At 39.0% G+C, this 20,901-nt stretch overlaps 1 protein-coding gene across 5 annotated transcripts in view; it reads right to left on the bottom strand.

Annotated features, from left to right (window-relative positions):
• Positions 1-20,901, bottom strand: part of CCDC171 (coiled-coil domain containing 171) — a 162,078-nt gene that overhangs the window by 120,529 nt on the left and 20,648 nt on the right. For all 5 annotated transcript variants that reach the window (XM_086770830.1, XM_086770829.1, XM_086770832.1 and 2 more), the window contains 3 exons: positions 8,044-8,136; positions 6,932-7,092; positions 400-538 (listed from right to left, as the gene is read on the bottom strand). In XM_086770830.1, coding sequence (XP_086626956.1) covers positions 400-538; positions 6,932-7,092; positions 8,044-8,136 — 393 coding nt within the window. The remainder of the gene's footprint in view (positions 1-399; positions 539-6,931; positions 7,093-8,043; positions 8,137-20,901) is intronic.

The following is a 20,901-nucleotide window of genomic DNA, read 5'->3' as shown; positions in this document are numbered from 1 at the left end:
TAAACAAGTCTACAATGGTAGCTAATAAAACTTGGAGAAGAAAAAAAGCTTGGGTAGAAAGACAGAACATTCTTCACAAGGAATCATAACCCATATGTACAAATTGCCTTCTTCACTAGGAATGCAAACACAAGTTACTCTTTACTCACAGCCATATCTTTGTAATAATTGTTTTCTGCAAATAACTATTCAGTTAAATACATGGTGGTATCACTTAAAATACACTTTCTAATTAGCTTCTCCAGTCTATTAGCTATATTTACAGATGTTTTACAAAACAATGTAACAAGTAAAATGAGAGTAACACAATGGCAAAACTCTTCCACAGCTCAGCACAGCAAATGCACATGATGTTCACAGTATGTTTAAAAAACCCTAAACACAGGCGTTTTGTCTTACCATTGCAAGTTCCTCCTGTAATTCTCTGCAGGTTTTTTCATTATTCCCTAGTCTCTCAGAGAGGTCTTTAATTATCTTCTTCTTGTCCTCAATCTTCTCGTTCATTTGCTTGTTTGTGGAGAAACACTCTCTCTCTAATCTGGAAAATTTCAGCATTAGAACATTGTTATCAAAAATACTTCTGTCAAGTACATTATATAGTTTTAAAGATAACAAATGGATATGGCACATACCATGTTAGCACATTATATGGCTTCTGAAGTTGCTTTTTTTAATTAAAAAAAAATGAAGGTTATATATTCCATCTAACAAAGGCTTTTCAGGAAGTGGTTGTGTTCTTTTCAGTTATCAAGGCCTGTGTTAGGCTTCCAGTCATCAATTCATTTGGTCATCTGCATGTGGCCTCCAAATTACATATAATAAACAGAATTCATTGTATTTTAATTAACACAATAGCTCTCTTCAGAAAGATCTCTTCCGATGTTACATCTTGCATAATCAACTCTGATTTCAAATACAAAGTTTGCTCCTAAAGTTTCCATATACCTGGAAACTTTACCTGAGTATATTCTCCTCAGAATGGCATGACTTTTAATTTTTCTACCAGTAGACTGTTCACAAAATTTCAAACAGTTCTTGTACTATATCAGTCTTCCTGGTACTCAGGACAAAAGATACATAAAGAGCCTAGTGTGGCTAAACAGGCAACTCATGAGAAAGCTACAAGGCCAAACAGCATACAGAAGCAGGGACAGGAAATTCAAGGAAAAATTTAGAAAGATTGTCTGAGTATACAGGTATGGTGTTAGGAAAGCCAAAAGCTCACCTAGAACTGATGTTTGCAAAGGATGACAAAGACGACAAGATGAGATTTTACCACTACATTAAGGTAGGAAAGAAAACATGGATCTGCTTCTACACAGGCCATGTATTTTATCAACAGTGGACACAGAAAAGGTCACCAGAATTAATGTCATCTTCGCCTCAGTGTTCCCTGACAAGGTCTGCCAAGCCTCTGTGATCAGTAAAAGGGCTCAAAAAGGAGAATAACAGCTAGCAGTAGGTGAGGACTGAGTCCAGGATTACTTGTAAGAATTCAATTCACAGAAATTGAAGAGGCCAGCTCACCTACACTCAAAGGTTATTACAGAGCTGGCCAATGTCACAGTGAGGCTGCCCATTATAATTTCTGATAGGTCACAGAGATTGAGGAAGGTCCCTGGCAAATGGAAAAAGACAAATGTCACATCTATAGTACAAAAAGAGCAAAAGGATAAGCCAAGGAACTAGTTAGCTTAATTTCAGTCCCAGGAAGGTCATGAAGTAAATCCTCTTGGAATAAATTTCTAGGCTCATGAAAGACAAAAAGGTGACTGGGAACAGTCAGTGAGGATTTACAAAGGCTAAATCATGTGTGGACAACCCAGTTATATTCTGTGATAAAACGACCACATCTGTGGACAAAAGGAAAGCAAGCAACTCAACTTTTTTTTAGCACTATCTCACACAGTATTTTTTTAGGCAAGATAGGACCTCGGTCTATGTGTGTGAACTACAACACTAATAAAAATGGTTTCATGGTGTCGTAGTTCAGCCCCACTTGGGCTCAATTGACACAGTCTCTTTCTCACTCTCCCCACCATCTGATTGAATAGGGAGAGATAATATAAGAAAAAAGGCTCAAGATTTGAGACTAGGACAGGGAGAGATCCTTAATGTTACCATTACTGGAAAAACAGACTCAACTTGGAGAAAACTATTTATTTATTATTAAAACCAAAGCGGGATAATGAGAAAGAGAACAAAATAACTTCCCCCCACCCCTCCCCCTCTTACCAGGCTTAACATTATCTCTATCACCTTCCCAGCCCTGAGTGGCACAGGGGGGAATAGGGAATGGGGGTTACAGTCAGTTCATCACACATCTTCTTCTGACACTCCTTCCTCTTTGGGGGAAGAACTCCTCACATTCCTTCCCTGCTCCAGCGTGGGGTCCCTCCCATGGGCTACATACCTTCATGAACTATTCTGGTGTGGGTCGTTTTTCCATGGAGTGCAGACCCTCAGGAACAGCTGCCCTATCACAGGCCCTCTACGGGCCACAGCCTACTTCAGGCATCCGCCTGCCCTGGCATGGGGTCCCCCACAGGTTGCAGGTGGATCTCTGCTCCTCAGTGGGCCTCCATGGGCTGCAGGGGGACAGCCGGCCTCACCATGGGCTGCACCACGGGCTGCAGAGGAATTTCTGCCGGGAGCAGCATTATTCTTCCCCCTCCTTCTTCACTGACCTTGGCGTCTGCAGCTGTTCCTCTCACAAGAAAAATTCTTCACAACAGGCAGGCAGACACCTCTCAGGATCTTTTTTACATCATCCATCTCATCTCTTCTCCACTTCTTGCAGCCAGGCAGGGCCAACTCAGGCCCAGTCAGCCGCCCAGCAGGAGGCCAGAGGGTGAGGCCTGCAAGGCCCACAAGGATTGTGCTTCCCCCTCTCTGCCTCCACTTCAGCTTCTTCACTTCTCTTCCCCCCCCACCCCGCCCCTGTTTTTCCCCTTCTTAAATACATTATTGCAGAGGTGTTATCAGGGAACATTCTGCTACCAATTGGCTCGGTCTTGGCCAGCAGCAGGTCCGCCCTAGGCCCAGCCAAGTCCACCGGACAAAGGGGAAACTTCTAGCAGCACCTTAGAGAAACTACCACCGTAGCCCCCCCTCTCTAAACTAAACCAACACAGATGGCAAAGCTCAGATGGTAGAGCCTGGTAACAAGCGGAATATTGTAGGAGCCTGTATTAGAATCTGTTTTAACATCTTTGTGCATCACCTGGATTAGGCCAAGAGTGCAATCTCACCAAGTAACAGTGAACTGAGTGGTGTAGGCCACGACACAACGCAACTGACACACTCAAGAAAAGGGCTGCCATTACCCAGAACCTAGAAACAGGTCAGCATGAACCTTCTGAGGTTCAACAATGACACATGCAACTGAATTTAGGAAGCAAGAGAGTCCTGGAGCGATATGGCTGCTAACTGGCTGGGGAGCAGCTATGCTCAAAAAGGACCTGGTAATCTTGGTAGGTAGCAAGATAGTCACAAATCAGCAGCATGGCATACAAGTAGAGATAGCTAACAGCATCCTGGGCTGTATTAGTAGTAGTACAGTGAGAAGATCAAGGAAAGTGATTAATCATCTTCTATTTGTCACTTATTACAACGTATCTAGAATAGTGACCAGTTTTAAACACACACCTCTGCTGTAACACGGGAAAAAAGTTAGAATGAGCTCAGGTGAGGATCACCAACATGGTTGGGGGCTGAAGTACATATAAGAACTGAGGAAATTTGCTGTGTTCAGGCTGGAGAAGAGATAACTTCGGAGTGTCTAACAGGCCCCCCCAGTCTCTAAAAGGAGATTACCAAGAAGATGCAACCAGTCCCTTTACAGCAATGTATGGCTAGGGAACAAAAGACAACAGTTACAAATCAAATCCAAAGAGGTTCAGACATGGAGAAACTTCTTCCACCTTAATGACAGTCAAACAGCGAAACAAGATCCCTGAGAGGTTATGCCATCTTCATTCTTGGTGGTTTTCAAGACCTAAATGAATGAAGCCCTGAGAAACCTGATCTCATAGCTGATCCTAGTTTGAGTAGAAAGTTGGACTATAGTTTCAACCTGAACTATTCTTAGATGTAACTCTTAACAGTAGGAACATCCAGGTGTCTCTCATGTCTTTACCTCTTCTCCTATCACTTCTGTCTCATTAGAATTGAAAGTAACAGAAAGGGCTCAAAGTTTTCCAATTCTGAGACTTCTGAATCAATATTATCACTTCCTGACTTTAACTTATTTCTTATAGATCAACATATCTTTTTAGCTGAAGGACTACTTTATCAGCCCTCCAAATACCTATGTGCTTCTGCTTCAGCATGGTTGATTTTTTTCTTTTAGCTGTAGATGGTTACTTCTTATTCTTAGAGAATGAACTTGTGTGATTTAGTCTCCCAAAGTAGCTTCTACTCCAACAGCTTTCAGAAACATAGCAAAAGCAGTTCCAATTTATTCTATGTCATGCTCTCACTCTTCAAGAAAAGTAAATTCACACAGAGACCCAAATCCCATGTTGCCTCCAATTTACATAGTGCTACTGGGTTCAGCGCTAATTAATAAATTATGCAACCCAGAAAAGCCTGTTTGCTTGGTTTCAGTTATTACAACCATCTTTTTCTGAGAAAATAAATTCTCACAGCTTTGTATAGCTTCCAACTTTGGTATCACTTATCCTACATCAAGTCCAGCTAAAAAGACATACAAGTGTTCTAGCACAACAAATAAAAGTCTCGAAGACTTTCCAAAGACTAAGGCTTAAAGATAAACTCATGAGACTCCTCCAGAAAAAAAAAAGGAAAACATGTTAGGAAGCCAAATCATGGCTTAAAAATAAAGGCCAAGCTCCTGACATTGTCTGGAGTCTAAGGACCACAGCCTTCAAAGGTAAGTAGATCAAAGGCTCTCGTATTCTCTCTGAAGGGATCCAGTGAAAGCAATCACTGATATTCACCAATGTTACTGATACTTATATGCTTCAAAGAATAAAAAAAGGCACAGGAAACAAGACAGGGCAGTACATGCCCACCACATGTAATTACCTCAAGGGAACTGTATATGAATGATCATCTGAGATAAAGTTTGACCTTCAATGGCTATCTTTATAGAGCTCTGGAAATTTAGGTATTTGGACTAACAAAATTGTAAGGATAGGCTCTATCTGTTTCTTCAAGGTCTATTAACAAAACTACCAACTGTTTAACTGTGTTAACTTTCATGGAAAGGTTGACATTCTCTGAAATCACAGAAGATAATCTGCTTTCAAAAACTCAGTTGGCAGAAGCTGCAAGGTGTAATTGTCTGAATCAACAGATGATTGCAAGTAGCGAAAAGTGCTGTTTGGTTATTAAACAAAGTTTATTCTGATATCCAGTTAGCACACAGAACAGATGCTTTAAGTAGGCACAAATTCTTTTTCATAACAAAACCACTCCCAAAATAGAACAAATATTGTTTCCACGGAAAGAAGTGTTGAAAAGAATCATCCAACTTAGAGGAAAAGGGGAAAGTTGTTTAAGGTTCTTGTTGCATTTTAGTAACGCAGGTATTTATTTCTCCATAAGCACTAATATAGAAGTTCCTAATGCAACTGGTACCATAACTTAAAGAACTGTATTTCCTAGTCTTAGCCACAACAAATACATATATTCAGGCATTTCGGACAGCAATTTCAGACAAATATCATTCTTAAAAAACAACTCTGTTTCTTTTTTGAGGATAAGATTTTTGTTCAAGAGTTCTTCCCATTTTTCCAAAATGGTATTTTCATGGACCAGAACTACTCTAACCATAAAAAAAACTTTGTTTCTCAAAGAAACAGCTTCATATGTCTAGATAAAAGATTCTCACACGGAACAAAACATTATTGAATGCAGCAATGCAATTCAATGTTTAACCATTATCCTTATGCTGGTCTGAATAATCTAATACAGAAAAGTATCTTTAAAAGCGTCTCAAAGACTTAGCTGGAAAATTACTACTTATGAATTTTAACAATTTTAAACTAACATGACTAATTTAAAATTTTAAAAGCAGATCCTGTGGTAAAACTTGTAAAGTTCTAATGGTTCGGAAAATTCCTAAACAGATATTTAAGCTACTATCAAAAAATGCTTCTAATTAGCTTACATTTTATATCTATTGTCATCTCATTCCCTAAACTTCACCTACTACTATCTTTTATTTCACCTACTCCTCAGTTCCTGCTTTCAACGCCATTCTTCTTACTGACACTTTCTTACCTCAGTATATACTTGATTCAGCCATGGAGGAAGACTTAGTACTGTGAATCCTGTATTTGTCTGGGGAATATAACAAAGGCATTCTTCCAAAAACCGTCTGTTACCACAGGCACAGCAGACTGTGCTGAGCAGGAAAGGAATCCCAAATCATTACGACTCCTCTCACACACTTCACCCCATTTCTGTTTTTCGTTACCAAGTTAAAACTTTCCACAACTATTCAAAAGCTGAAAATGAAGATTATCCACTATCAACTATACACAACTTCTAGACAGAAGTCTTAAAGATTCACCAAGTTCCCTGAAGTGAAAAGTAATGTTTTCATAGTAATGTAAGTGTATACCAAAAAAAGATCTGTTCTAAACCTGCCATGTACGTTTACCTACACTCCTCCCAAACACCACTGGAGACAGGACCCTATCATAACTATTATTTTCAACATTTTTGCTTTGGCAAACAATCTATAACAGATTAGTTATTTTCTCTACCTACTCATAATATGTATGGTTACTGACATGTACCTGTTATTAACAGAATGCCAGGTTCTGAACCTTGGCTTGGTTTGGCAAATTGTATGAGATACTGTGGTTTTCCAGTGACTGAAAACTATAGGGAAGGCAAACTTTAAGTGGTACTCAAGCTGCCTACTTCCATTTTACAATGAATTTAAAAGGTAACTTACACACTGAGTTTTTCCAAGTTCTCCTGGGCATTGTGTTTTTCTCTCTCATATGCATTTTCTACCTCTTTGAACTCCTTCTTGATCATTTCTAAATCCGAAAGAGTTTCTGCTTGGCTGGCTTTTTCCACCTGCAAAGCTCCTTCAAGGTCTCGAATTCTTAACTGCCAAGCGATAAGAAAGCAATTAAAGCAAATTAGGAAGAACTATCATGATCTTTAATGCAGTTTCCTGTTCTGCTCTGCTTTACTGGTAACTATATTCTACTAATTCTTTATGGAAGTATATACACAGAAAGCCTTGAACATATGTAAAAATGTATGAACACATGTAGTTCAAAACAAAGACAAACAGATATGCTCGTGTATATCATGATCACCTTGATCATGAAACAAGGAAGAAAAATCTTGGGCTTGTTAGTTAGTATGAGCTTACTAAGCACCTGTCATTTAGCTTTTTCTCGCTTGCTTTTTAAAATAAACCATAATTGCCTTACTGGGTCAAACCTCATGTCATATAGTTTAATAATACAAAGATTCAATATTCAAGGATATATACTACATTTTTCATATAATCAGCCTTAACTGGTAACTGCAGATTTAATAACTTTGTTTGAAGCTGAAATGAGCTCTGAATAATTACATTTGGAAGTGCAGTTTCAGGATGCATTAAGCCCTAACTCCTAGAGAAACTGGATATATGTGCTATATCTCCAAATAGCTCTAAGTGTCCATTCAAAAAATACCGGGCAGGACATTTAAACAGTAGTATAGTGTTAAACTATTGTGAAACATTTCCTTTCTCCTCACTGTTTAAATGCTAGTCAGAATTCTCAAACTTAAAAATGTGACATTTCATTCTATTATTTATTTTAATAACTTTAATATTCCTTGGAAAGTAGATATATTTCTATTCTCTCCTTTTATATATCAGCTATTACAATTTTGACACTTGTTGCAAAAAAAAAAAAAAACAAAAAACAAAAAAAAAACAAACTATTCAATGTTCTCACTGAAGCAACTCAGTGGTCTTAATATTCTTGGAAGACTGCATCTTTACCACTTCATCAACTGTTTTACCGTAAACTTCTATAAAATATTTAACAAAAAGTTTACCTGGATGATTTCTGAATTGAATTTGGATTCCAAATGTGCTGCTCTCTCTGCTTCAATATTTTCTTCCAGTTTCTTTATTCTCACTGTAGCTGCCTAAAAGTACATTTTGAAGAAATTTAAGTCCAGAGAGATGGTAAACGTGATACAAATCTATTCTATTCACTCAGTATATCAGGACTCCATACACCAACCTCATATCTGAACTACTTGTACTTTGGAACTGTGAGAACTCATAGCAACAAATACATATAAAAATAATCTTTACATACTTAGAATATTAAATTATTATTTTCTATTTAGTTAAATAAATTGATGTAGCATTATGTTACTGCTGCATTTTTTACAACCAAGAAAACTGCAGCTGGAGTCAGAAAGCAGAAAGACTGAGTTAAATATTCTACCTTACTAATTGCTCTTTCAACAGGGTTGTCACCTGAGGCAACATAACCACACTATGCATTTTTCAAAGTACAATGGAGGAGCAATATAGTATGTACAGTTTCAGTGACAAGACAGATAAAGCACAGAGAACATACAGAATTCCTCAAAAATATGTTGGCTTTGGCACCTAATTTCTAATTAAGGTGCCCAGAACAGATAGCTTTGCAGCCCTAGATTACTGTTGTGGTTTTGTTTAGTAGGGGGGGCCTAAGGTGGTAGCTTCTGTAGGAAACTGCTAGAAGTCGCTCCCCTTTGTTCAGGGGACTTGGCCAGGCCTAGGGCGGACCCACTGCTGGCCAAGGCCGAGCCGATTGGTAGCAGAATGTCTCGTGATGACGCCTCTGCGATAACGTATTTAAGAATGGGAAAACAGAAAAAAAAAGAGCGAGAAGAGAAGATGTGAAGAAGCTGAGCGGGGGCAGAGGCGCAGAGGGGGAGGCGCAGGCCTCATGGGCCTTGCAGGCCTCAACCTCTGGCCTCTCGCCAGGCAGCCGGTTGGGCCCGACTCGGTCCAGCCCAGCTGCAAGAAGTGGAAAGGAGATGAGAAGTGAATAAGATGTAAAAAAACATCCTGAGAGACATCTGCCAGCCTGTTGTGAGGAACGGCTGCAGACGCCAAGGTCAGTTCAGAAGGAGGGGGAGGAGTAATGCGGCTCCTGGCCAAGATTCCCCTGCAGCCTGTGGTGACGACCATGGTGGAGCAGGTTGTCCCCCTGCAGCCCATGGAGGCCCACGGAGGAGCAGAGATCCACTTGGAGCCCGTGAAGGACCCCGTACCGGGGGAGGTGGATGCCTGAAGGCAGCTGTGGCCCGTGGAGGGCCCGCTGGGACAGCTGTTCTGGAGAGACTGAACTCCGTGGAAGAGATCACCCACGCCGGAGCAGTTCCACAAAGGACTGTGGCCCGTGGGAGGGACCCCACAATGGAGCAGGGGAGGAATGTGAGGAGTTCTTCCCCCGACCATGAAGCAGCGGCGTAAAACAACATATGATGAACTGACCGCAACCCCCATTCCCTCTTCCCCCCTGTGCCGCTCAGGAGGGGAAGGTAGTAGAGATAATGTTAAGCTTGGGAAGAGGGAGGGGTGGGGGGAGGTTATCTTGTTTTCGGTCTCATTCTCCTGCTGTTTGTAGTAATAAATGAATAGTTTTCCCCAAGTCGAGTCTGTTTTGCCCGTGACGGTAACTTTAAGGATTTCTCCCTGTCCTTATCTCAAACCTCAAGCCGTTTTTCCTTATATTTCCTCTCCCTGTTTTTCTCGGAGTGTGGGGGGAGTGAGAGAGAGACTGCGTAGTCTGGTCCGATCGGGGCTGAACTACGACAATTACTCTTAGTTTCCTTACAAAATAAATCTGTAAACTCTGTAATGTTTTAAAGCACTAAACTAGTATTTTTTTTTTACTGCTGAGTTCCTTGACCTTCTAACTATTCCGTTATGGTTTTGTCTAGCAATTATCAGGATGCTCATGATCTCTTTTAACAAATATCCTGACTACTTTAGTCAGTTACTACATCTCATTACACAGAAGAACATCTGTACATGCATGCATACTTTAAGCAAAATAGGATTCTCTGAATTAAACTGTTGCAACTTTCTTATCCCTTCTTACAACATTTAGAAAAGCACAAAAATGCAAATTACTATGCTAAGAAGCTACTTGGAAATTTGGATTGCCTACAGAAGCTCAAGCAGTATTCCATATTTTTTCTAAAGTTTTTTTTTTAAGTAATCCAAGCTGCAAAAATGTCTTCCAAGTTACAATAAACTCAAAAACAATCACCAGATACATATATCCAAATAAATGCCTAGACACAGGATTTCATCTGGAAAAACAGTTTTACCAAAAGCAGTAACTAAAGATCTACTATAATGGAAATTCCATGTGGTTTTAACTACACTGTTTTGTATCAGTAAAGTCTTTTCACTTTTACTGATAACTGAACTGAAAAGCAAAATTCACCCCAAAATGTCTCTTGGCTTCAAGTTAAATCAGGGAGATCAATAAAAAGGAATTAATATCAAAAAGTCATTTAACATAAGCACATTTAATGTTACAAAAATACAATAAAAGTTATCGATTTTGGAAAAGCAAAACAAAATAGCAAGTATGTGAGACTGCATCTTGATTCTGAACATTTAAAAGGAGAGAAACATTAACAGATGTTAAAATAAAAGCTCTTGGTAATATTTAAACTTTGTATAATCACACACACGGAGAAGAGCAAAGACTTTTGAAACTAATGTCCATGGAAGGTCTACTAAAGAGAAAAGCAGCAACGGCACAGAGCTTACCAAACCTACTCCACAGTAGAGTCTGTCAAAGGGCTTTGCCTCTTCCCAAGAGTTTTATGTGCTTAACACACTGAATTAAAGAAATTCACAAATCCTGCAGAAACACTGTACTTCTATATCATTAAATTTATTCATAAAATCATAGAACCATGTAACAGTTTGGTTTGGAAGGGACCTTAAAGATCATCTTGTTCCAACCACCCTGCCCTCAGCAGGGACACCTTCCACTAGACCAAGTCGCTCAAGACCCATCCAACCTGGCCTTGAACACTTCCAGGGATGGGGCAGCCACAGCTTCTCTGGAAAACCTGTTCCAGTGCCTCACCACCCTCACAGTAAAAAATTTCTTCCTTATATCTAATCTAAACTTACCCTCTTCCAGTTTAAAGCCATTACCCCTTGTCCTATCATGACATGCCCTTGTTAAAAGTCCTTCTCCAGTTTTCTTGTAGGTCCCCTTTAGGTACTGGAAGGCTGCTGCAAAGTCTCCCCAGAGCCTTCTCTTTTCCAGGCTGAACAGCCGCAACTCTCTCAGCCTGTCTTCACAGAAGTGTTCCGGCCCTCTGTCGATCTTCGTGGCCCTCTTCTGGTACTCACTCCAACAGGTCCACGTCCTTCTTATACTGGGGGCTCCAGAGCTGGACGCAGTACTCCAAGTGGAGTCTCAGGAGAGTGGAGCAGACAGGGAGTATCATCTCCCTCGACCTAAGATGCAGCCCAGGATGCAGTTGGCTTTTTGGGCTGCAAGCACACACTGCCAGCTCATGTTGAGCTTCTCATCAACCAACACCCCCAAGTTCTTCTCCTCAGGGCTGCTCTCATCCATTCTCAGCACAGTCTGTCTTTGTGCTTCAGATTTCCCCAACTCAGGTGCAGGACCTTGCACTCGGCACGGTTGAACTTCACGAGGTTTGCACAGGCCCAGCTCTCCAGCCTGTCAAGGTCCCTCTGGATGGCATCCCTTCCCTCTAGCATGTCAACTGCACCACACAGCTTGGGGTTGTGGGCAAATCTGCTGAGGGTGCACTCAATTCCCCTGTCCACATCGCTGACAAAGATGTTAAACACCACAGGCCCCAATATCGACCCCTGAGGAACGCCGCTCACCACTGAGGAATGCCAGTCGTCACTGACTATTTCTCAAAAACAGCTGGATTTAGACTCATAACAGTATTATTTCTTCCAAGTATCAGCTCCTACTCCCCTTCGCTCTTAATTGAGAATTACCAAACTTCCTTCTTCTTCATTTTGGAAGGGCTCCTGAGCATCCTCCAACAGGTCAACACCTGTCAACAGGATGGTTTTACAGAAGAATACTGCCAGTCTAGTAAAAGTAGTCAAAGAACAATACATTTCAAATGATGTAAATTTCATTTCATTTTAATAACATTTTAAAAGTCAGGCTGAAAATAATTCTATTCTTGTCCTCAAACTTAAAATAAAGAAACAAGTGAGGAAGGTACCTATCAGAACAGTTAGAGTGGGAAATGTAAGTTTTAAAAAATAAAATTAATACAAATTTCACTGAGAATATTTCATTGCATACCCTCAAGAGCAAAAACACTTTTCTGTCTTTGGCTGGTTTGTTTAAGTGTCTATTCTCATAGCAAACACTGAAATAGAAAAAGAAAAAAGTGATTCTGCAAGTAAAGTTCTGAGGCATAACTTACTGATTAATGAGGTCTGTACTGCATTTGACTTGCAAGTCTTATTTTATTTCCTGAGCATCAGTCCTAAGTACCTCAGCCTCTCTTCAGTTGAAACAAGAGATGCAAGACACTACCAAAACAGTTAACTTATCCTTTCAAATGAAGCCCTCTAGAACTGCTAGATTTCATCCGTCCAAAGAAGAAAAATAAAAACAGAAAGAACAGCTTGAGTGAGGGCATCTGCAAGAACAAAAAACTGAAGCAATCACATTCTCCCAAACAGAGCATGTAACTATCGGTTCTTGGTATAGTTCTTTAAAAGTAGAGTCTATCTCCATAAGCCAACATGATGGACACTAACTGCAAGGACAAGAGACACGGTCAAAAGGAAACACAAACTCCTAGAAATATAGAAAGTTCAGTCCTAAGAAAATCCTGGAACAATGAAGGAAGAGGCAGGAGCAAGCAGACACCTGTAAGATGTGCCAACATATCACCCTTTTCTTATCTGAAGCGAGAGAAATTCAATCTAAAACCAGACATATTTGCAGTTGGGTCATTTGTTCAAGTTGTCATAAGTCACTGAAGAATTAACTTGTAGAATTAGCATGCCTATAAAAAGAGAAGCACTGGGAAAACTTCTGTTTCAGCTACAGAGGTTCCTGATCATCTCTGGAATGTGAGAAACAGGCTCCTAACTGCAAGCAGGATAGTGTGCCTAGCCTACTGCAAAAGCATTATGAACCCCAGGCATTGACCAAATAAGAGCTAGATGTACCTGACAGGTATCTAATTAAAAGTATTCAACGAGATTCCAAACAGCACACACAGGAAAATTAAATTAGAAACCAGAAATCAAAATATCTGTTTGACAGATAAGTATCATCTTTCAGATCATATCCCCATATAAAAGCATGAGAAAATTTACTTATTCAAAAAGAGGGTTTCTTCACAAGGACAGGAATCTCAATGCCCTATGCTTGCTTTCAAAGTTAATCTTCTTCTAGAGTTTGATTCTTTAAAGCTTTGCTTTATACCAGTAGTTTGATACAATTTTGACTTTTAAAATTGCTTAAATTAGTTCACTGGACCTCTAGAAAACAAAGACCTGTATGTATTTTCATTCAAGACAAGTCACTGTCAGGGACCTGACAGGAACTGCCACTAATATCTTGTATTGCTAGAAGCCAAAGATGAAGAGTGAATTATGTTCCCCTCAAGAGTCTCAGAAGATTACTCAGGTAAACCTTAATCTTAGCTTACCAGTATAAGCAGCCGACTTACCCAAAAGAGATTCAGATGCTTAAAAGAGCTTGCAGAAAAATGGCATATGTAAACTGAGGAAGTCATGTAGATGCTGTCTGTGTCCAGTGGAGCAATGAATTTTTTTTTTTTCCTGGGTTCTATGATTTGATTGCTGAAGCTTGTAGTTCACCATATATCTAGTAAATTTAAACTAAGTCTGATGCCAGCAAATCAGTGGCAAATTAGTGGGAAAACAAAAACTTTATGGGGGATATCTATCCAGCCATTAGCACATAAGCCTTGCTAAGAAATACAGAATTACTAAATATAAAGAAATACAGATTTCCTGCTCTAAGGAAATCTAAGTGCACATCAGCCATAGAATTTACACCTGGATTCCAAGCTGAGTTTGAAGTTTTATTTGGGAAGAACACAGCTGCAAAAAAAAAAACACTACACAGAAAATCTTGTCTATTTTGCTTGTAAAGGTTCAAAGAGACCCTACTGACACTTATATACACTTCCTTTCACAGTGAGAAGCTGCATGCTCTACCAGTAGGAATGAGCCATTGCACACTCTGTGACGGAAAGAAAGAAATGCCAGGGATGAGTCTAACCTATCACATCACATCATACTAACAATTCCAAAAAGAGAAACAGGATAAGGAGAAGAGTTCTGTGTTTCTGTCTGACAAACAGGAAGACAACAGTACCAGAATCGTGTTGGCGAGGCAAACCTCTTTGAATCAGATAAAAGGTGAGAATCAGTATGCTGAATCAATGCTCACAAACTTTACACAATCAGTGACTAGAAAGAGGAAGCTGTGTGAAAGCAAGTTGTAAAGGAAAGGATGCAGGCCAGAGATATCCAAACCATCCCATCTCAACTGGGAGTCAAATGGGAATACTTTCTGATTTAGCTTGCAAAGATTCTTTTTAGGTCCAAGTCACAGCAATCAATCTCACGGATGGATCCAAAAAGTGGGTTCTCCAGTGGTTACGAAGTGCTTCTTATCCAACACCGAAAACACTGCTTATTCAAGAAGATTTAGTCACTTGTTACTTCCATTTGCACCTAACAGGATATATGAAGGCAGATGTCTTAAGTAAGATACACACAAACCCATGGAATCTCTGAAGTTTCCTTAAATATTCAATCTAAGTCAATTTCAGTCTTGAAGAACAAAGATATCTGAAATCTGTTTCCATCATAGCACAGATAGAACTTTGACTTTTGAGAAATATTAAGTAAAAACTACCAAGAAAATTTCATTGCCAGCCCTAGAACTTGTGGGCAACCATGCTACATGTTCACTCTAATCCCTTAAGGTTCAGTCACTTTTTTCCGTGTCCTGTTGCATGTCAATGCTAACGCAATTTCTAAGAGACATTTTCTGTATGCTGACAGTTCACAATACCATTTTCCAAACTAGCCTTTGTGGCTTCCACTTTTCTCAGCCCATCATACTTGCTCTAACTACTGCGATATTTGTGAACACTAGGGCAGTCTGTACTAAAAGAGTAATTCAGTATCTTACATTAGTGCAATGCCACAGCCACAAAAATGTAATCATTTAATGTTTTCATTTACATCAGAATACCCTCTATCAGATAAGATACAAACAAAACAATACGAAAAAGAGAAAACTATATTTACAACAGTTACTGAGTCTAGATACAGTAATATAAGTGATTTTTATCTTCTTTGCTTCTATTTAGACCACTTCTGCAAGATTCTTCAATTTTACTAATTTTACTAATTTTACTAATTTTACTAATTTTACTAATTCTTCAATTTTACTAATAAATTGTCAGGATACTTACACTTCCCTACGGCTGAGGTCCGATCCCTATGCAAAACGCTAAGCCAAAATAAAGTTTTAAGTGAAGAGGATACACATGTACCTCATATCTGGATCATAATCCATCCACTCTGTTTGTGTTCTTCCATATTCTGATTAAGATCTTACTACTGCCCATTTAAAAGCATTTCCCTATGACTCACAACTCAAATCGGGAGACAGATCAGGTCTAAACGTATCTTTGGGAGATATGCTGACCACTTCCACCTAGTGTTAGAAATGCTGATGCCTCTCGATCATGGTAAGGTGGAGCCATCTCCTGTCCAGATAATAAACAACCTTTAATAACTAGAAAGCTACTTAACTACAAATAATTCTTAACCACTGAAGTAAATGTTCTTTCAGCCTGCTGGAGTGCAGTTAATTCATACTATAAACATTTCCTGTATGTGAAGTCTAGAGTAACATGTCCCATTGACAGAGAAGCCATACTCAACCTGTACAACACTACATTAAAAAAACTACACTGGCATAGGGGCTACAAGATAAGCCACACGCTTGGCTTTAGGTTTAAAAAAAAAGTAAATATAGGACTGCTAAACAGATACAGTTTGTTTGCCTTTGCATAAAGTCCAAGTTCATTCCAATCTGCATCTGAGTTGCAGTTGGAGAACCCATGTGAACTGCTCTCTTAAGGGGAAAAAGACATCCCTTTTGGTTCTCATGCTCAGTAGCTGGTAGGACATGAATCGATACTGTTACTTTATACATGCCCACAGACAAGATTAATGTGTGACTTGTTACTGACGCCTGGTGAGTGCTACATAAGACAGCATTCAAACAGCTTCAGTCTGATAGGGAGGTAAGAGTGAACAGCCTTCAGACTGGACTTGAATAATATGATGACACAGGAGATGATAAAGAGGAAGCTCCTCTCAGAGACAAAGTCCGTTATGTCAGTGAGCTTGTCACTGGAGAAATATGAACTTCGGAGCCGCCACAGAGATACCATTACGAAAACGGCAGTTCTTAGAGCATAGACAAGACAGTCACTGTAGCTAGAATTCCAAGATGCAAGTTGTGCATTGTGGAGACACTAGAAAACAGAGGATTAAGGAGGAGTAAGCCATCAAGAATTGAGTAGTCATAGAAAACAAAAAGCAGTTTAAAGTTTAACCAGTAGCACTGTTAACGGGCTGAGGAATGTGTCCACTCTCGCACTGCTTGGAGCTTTTTCAAGTCTGTCTCATGAGAACTGTAACTTACCTAACACTGCAGATCATGGTGAAATCAATAACAAAAAGGAGATTAAAAAGCAGGTCTCCAGGTTTGGGGGGTTTTGTTTTGTTTATAGCTGGGACCTAAATTTCATTTTTCTCTGACTTAGATACAGTAAGAAATTTAATACACCCACAGCCTTTGACTATTTCATGTACATATATCTTCTGCAAATACTGAGATGAACCATCACTCATGTCTTCTTTTCAGTTATCTTCCCATTATAGCAGCATTACCAAGCTAATACAAAAGCTAATACAAAACAGCAAATTTAGCAGGAGATGAAAAGGTCAATACACTTACAGGCAGGAGAGCAGGACAGGCAACATGAAAGCTAAGGGAATGGTCTTTAAATGTTAACTCAATGTCTCAGAAATATAGCAACATATTCAGTCTCAGAAATAAAATAGACCAAGTTATGGGACATTTTTCAGGCCTTATGAGAAAGGCTTAAAAACTTTGAGAGACCTTGAGCTCCAGCGTACTAAGAGCTGGCAGCCTCAAACACATAAAACAAACAATAGAAAATCACTACATTTCTGTGAACAAGACAGAGAGTTTGAAATTTATGAACTAATAATTCTGTTTCTCATAGTAAAATCCACATTCCCCTTCCCTCCACTGTTTGTCAAACAGCTTTCCCACCCAGCTTTTTGGCAGCTAGACACATCACAAGAAATACTATTTTTGTATACAAATTGCTCTATATTTCCCAAGAAATCATATTTCTAGAGCAATGGAGTTAAAGGCTAAAATAAAAGACACCGGTTCCAGGAAACTGATTATCATAAATAGTAATATCTTGATGAGTTCAACACAAACTTATCAAGAATTTGCTTCACTACTGAACCTTAGGTTAAAGAGGCAGAATGATAATGAGGTTCCCAATCTAAATTTTTCTGGTACAGTACACGTTCCACTTCAGAAGGATTCCATGTTGATGTAATGGTACACCACATTGGTATCAATGCAAACTGGAAAACTAGTAGGTTAGACACTGTACCAACAGCTATCTTTCAACTGAAGAGTCCACAGAAACTTGCTGTTACTCTTTCTCTTAATTTCTAATTCCAGAAACTAGAAACGTCCTCTTTTAGATCATGGTCAGAGTGAAGGGTAAAATCAGAATGATATTTAAAAAGAAAGAAAAAAGGAAAAAAAAAAAGGGGCGGAGGGTAGACTTTTTTCCACCTTCTTCATCATACAGTCTAGTAGATTAAATTCTTCATAGGAATGCCATTGTACAAAAAGAAAAATATTTTAAATTTATAATTTCCTTTCATTACTTAAACACAAGTATTTTCCCATGGATGTGTCTCATGTCCAGCAGAGGGCAGTAAAGAAACAGCTTTTTGAACTCCAAAAAAAGTTCATCCTTAATGCGTACCAAGAAATAGGGTTTGATAAAAATTAGAATTTTAATTAGAATTGCACCTTAAGAAGTCCAATGTCATAATCAAGAACTTAAGTACACATTTTCTAACCAAATGCCCATTAACACAATGTGCTTTTCATGGAAATTGAAACAAGACATGTCTCCTGTGTCCATCTTTCCACAAAACCCAAGTTTCAAACTATAAGCTAAAAATTCCATGAAAAGAGATAAAGAAACATAGCGCTATTTCATGAAAAAAATGTAGACTGTTCTGTCTGGAGTGTACTACTTTAATGCTTCTACATCTGAATGGAAATCCATCTCAAATGTTGACATCATGGGCAAAAATAGGAGTTGTACTTAACCACAGCGGAAGTACAGGACAGGTTATCAGAACCTTATCCATATTTCTAACATGAGTAATACTTATTCCCATACACTGCAGAGTTTTAAATCTACAGCGAGAATACCACAGAACTATGTGAGAGTAATAGCAGATGGAGAGATTACTTTTGCACGCTGGCACACAGTGAAAACTACTGCCCAGGTCTTAGTGCCCTTCTTTAATGCCTCTTCCACAATGTATGGGAAGAATTTGGCAATTAAGAATGTTATCCACAGAAGCTGGCGTGCCAGTGAGGCGGCTGTTAAGGCACAGCAGAGGAAATTCTACTGACAACGATGTGTTTAAATCCCAACAATCTCTAGGCTTCACAGGACTTCTTTCCAACTGGGAATACAGCATGCCCTTTTAAAAGAGTACAGTCCTTTCTTATAAACACAGAAGGGAAGATGGTGCTCATTTCCCCTCTTTTGTGCAACAAGTCTGTTCTTGAACACTCCCCCATTTCCTTCCCTGACAGCTTCCAAGACCAAAGTTCCAATAACTGAGCTACAGAAGTGAAGAGCAGCTTATCTGGTCCCTTTGGTTGAGGTCTTTCTACTGTCTCAGCATGAAGGACAGACAATACCTCTGCCTGATTGAGCTCCAGAAGGTAAGAGAGGAAGAGGAATGATAAATTTATAAATCAAATAAAGGCTGCAATTAGATTTCAAACTCTGTTAATACTAAACTGTTTCTCAGTATACAACTTTGTGGAGGGAGAGGATTACAGGTGACAGAGAAACTTAAAATGCATTTTTATTAACCTGAATTTTGAACTTCAGCACCCCTGCAGCCTTTCATGACCCCAGAAAAGGCAGAACACATTCTGCTTCACGAACAGCGATGCAGAGTACTGGCACCTTGTCAGATGCAGATGATGCTGTTGTCACAAACTCTGAAGTTTGACTCCACTATCCAGTATGACATCTACAGTAGTCAATACTATCTACAGTAATCAATATTGAAAGCTTAAAATATCTAATGCTTTTGCTTTTAAAAGAATAGAAGTATCTTTAGAGATGCTTACAAGCAAATCTCTCTTTGACTTCAAGTATAGGATGTGTAAGTTATTACTGTAGGCCCTTTCACACACTTACACAAACGCAATTTACTTTTGAGATGGTAAAGTGAGATGCAAGCTGACTAAAGCATATGCATTGCAGTCTAATGTAGACTTTTTTTTTTAATTCACAGACACTTGTGCTAATTTGCTTAAATTTTCAAATGCAAGAGGTTTCATCACATACTTTCCTTAATCACTGCTTAAACAGCTATACTTACAACAAGTACCACAAGACTGAATTTTCTGTAGTCTGAATATGTTGTTTTCTCACTACATTATTATGAGATTCAATAAGTTAAAAGGATTTAATAAGAATTAAGCAGCAATGAAAATATTTCAGCTGATTGTGGTTAATAGACAGCATTCCCTGATAAAACCATCTCCAGGGCACAGAAATTATATCTTTCAAGAAATTGAGTGCTTCCTTTACAAATTTGGATGGTGAGGACATTCTATCAAAATATTTAGAAAGATAAACAATTTGCTGCCTTGCTGCTCCTCCTTTCAGATCATGATTCCTATGATAATACATTAAAAGCCATGAAGCCACAAAAAAAGCCCTTGTTCAAGTACTTGGAAGCAAGAATCTTTGTTTTTAAAAGGGCTATCAGAACTTCACAGTAAGCAGCACTTTTCAACTGAAAGTAATTCTGCCTAGGCCAGTATGTGCAGCTCACAATACCTGACAATAGATTTCCTGTAGATTTCTTTGAGGGCACAGAAGTCTACCTTGTTAGTCAATAAGCCTGTATATTTAGTTGATGAGCTTTGATTTTCCCTGTAGGAATTTTCTTTTGTACTTCATCTTTAATGCAGGGCTCTACCTACCTAGTAATCAATGCTTTGAACATTTATTCTGCCTTTAAGGGAAAAATACCAGAGAACAAACACAGCTGAGAACTGTGCATCACTTGTTCCTTTAAGGATTCCCCTAATATCCTGCAAATGCTAATACTTTAAAATTTATCGCAGAAAATATTTAAAGATGCCTTTGGTAGAAAACTTACATCAGGATAAAGAATCATCCACTTTTCTGCAGTGACGAATGATCTACCAAGAAAGTCTTGGTCCGGACTGTACACACAGATTACATAGTGACTACAAAGCCTACCAATGGACAAATAAAATGTGCAAACTTAGGAGAGAATTAGCAGTTTAGTAAAAAGAGCACATTTACAAGATACTAGTCTTAAAGACATGAGACTTCTCAGCAATGGGTGTTACTCAACAGACAGGCAAATTAAAACTACCTGTAGCATTTAAGTCTAGATAGGAAGAGGCTGCCATAACACCACTGTACTCTTCCAGTAGGCTATTCTCTCCACCT

This window comes from Chlamydotis macqueenii, chromosome Z, assembly GCF_036417535.1.
Source record: "Chlamydotis macqueenii isolate bChlMac1 chromosome Z, bChlMac1.mat, whole genome shotgun sequence".
In the NCBI taxonomy this organism is placed as follows: domain Eukaryota; kingdom Metazoa; phylum Chordata; class Aves; order Otidiformes; family Otididae; genus Chlamydotis; species Chlamydotis macqueenii.
This window is presented reverse-complemented; position numbering and strand designations above follow the sequence as displayed.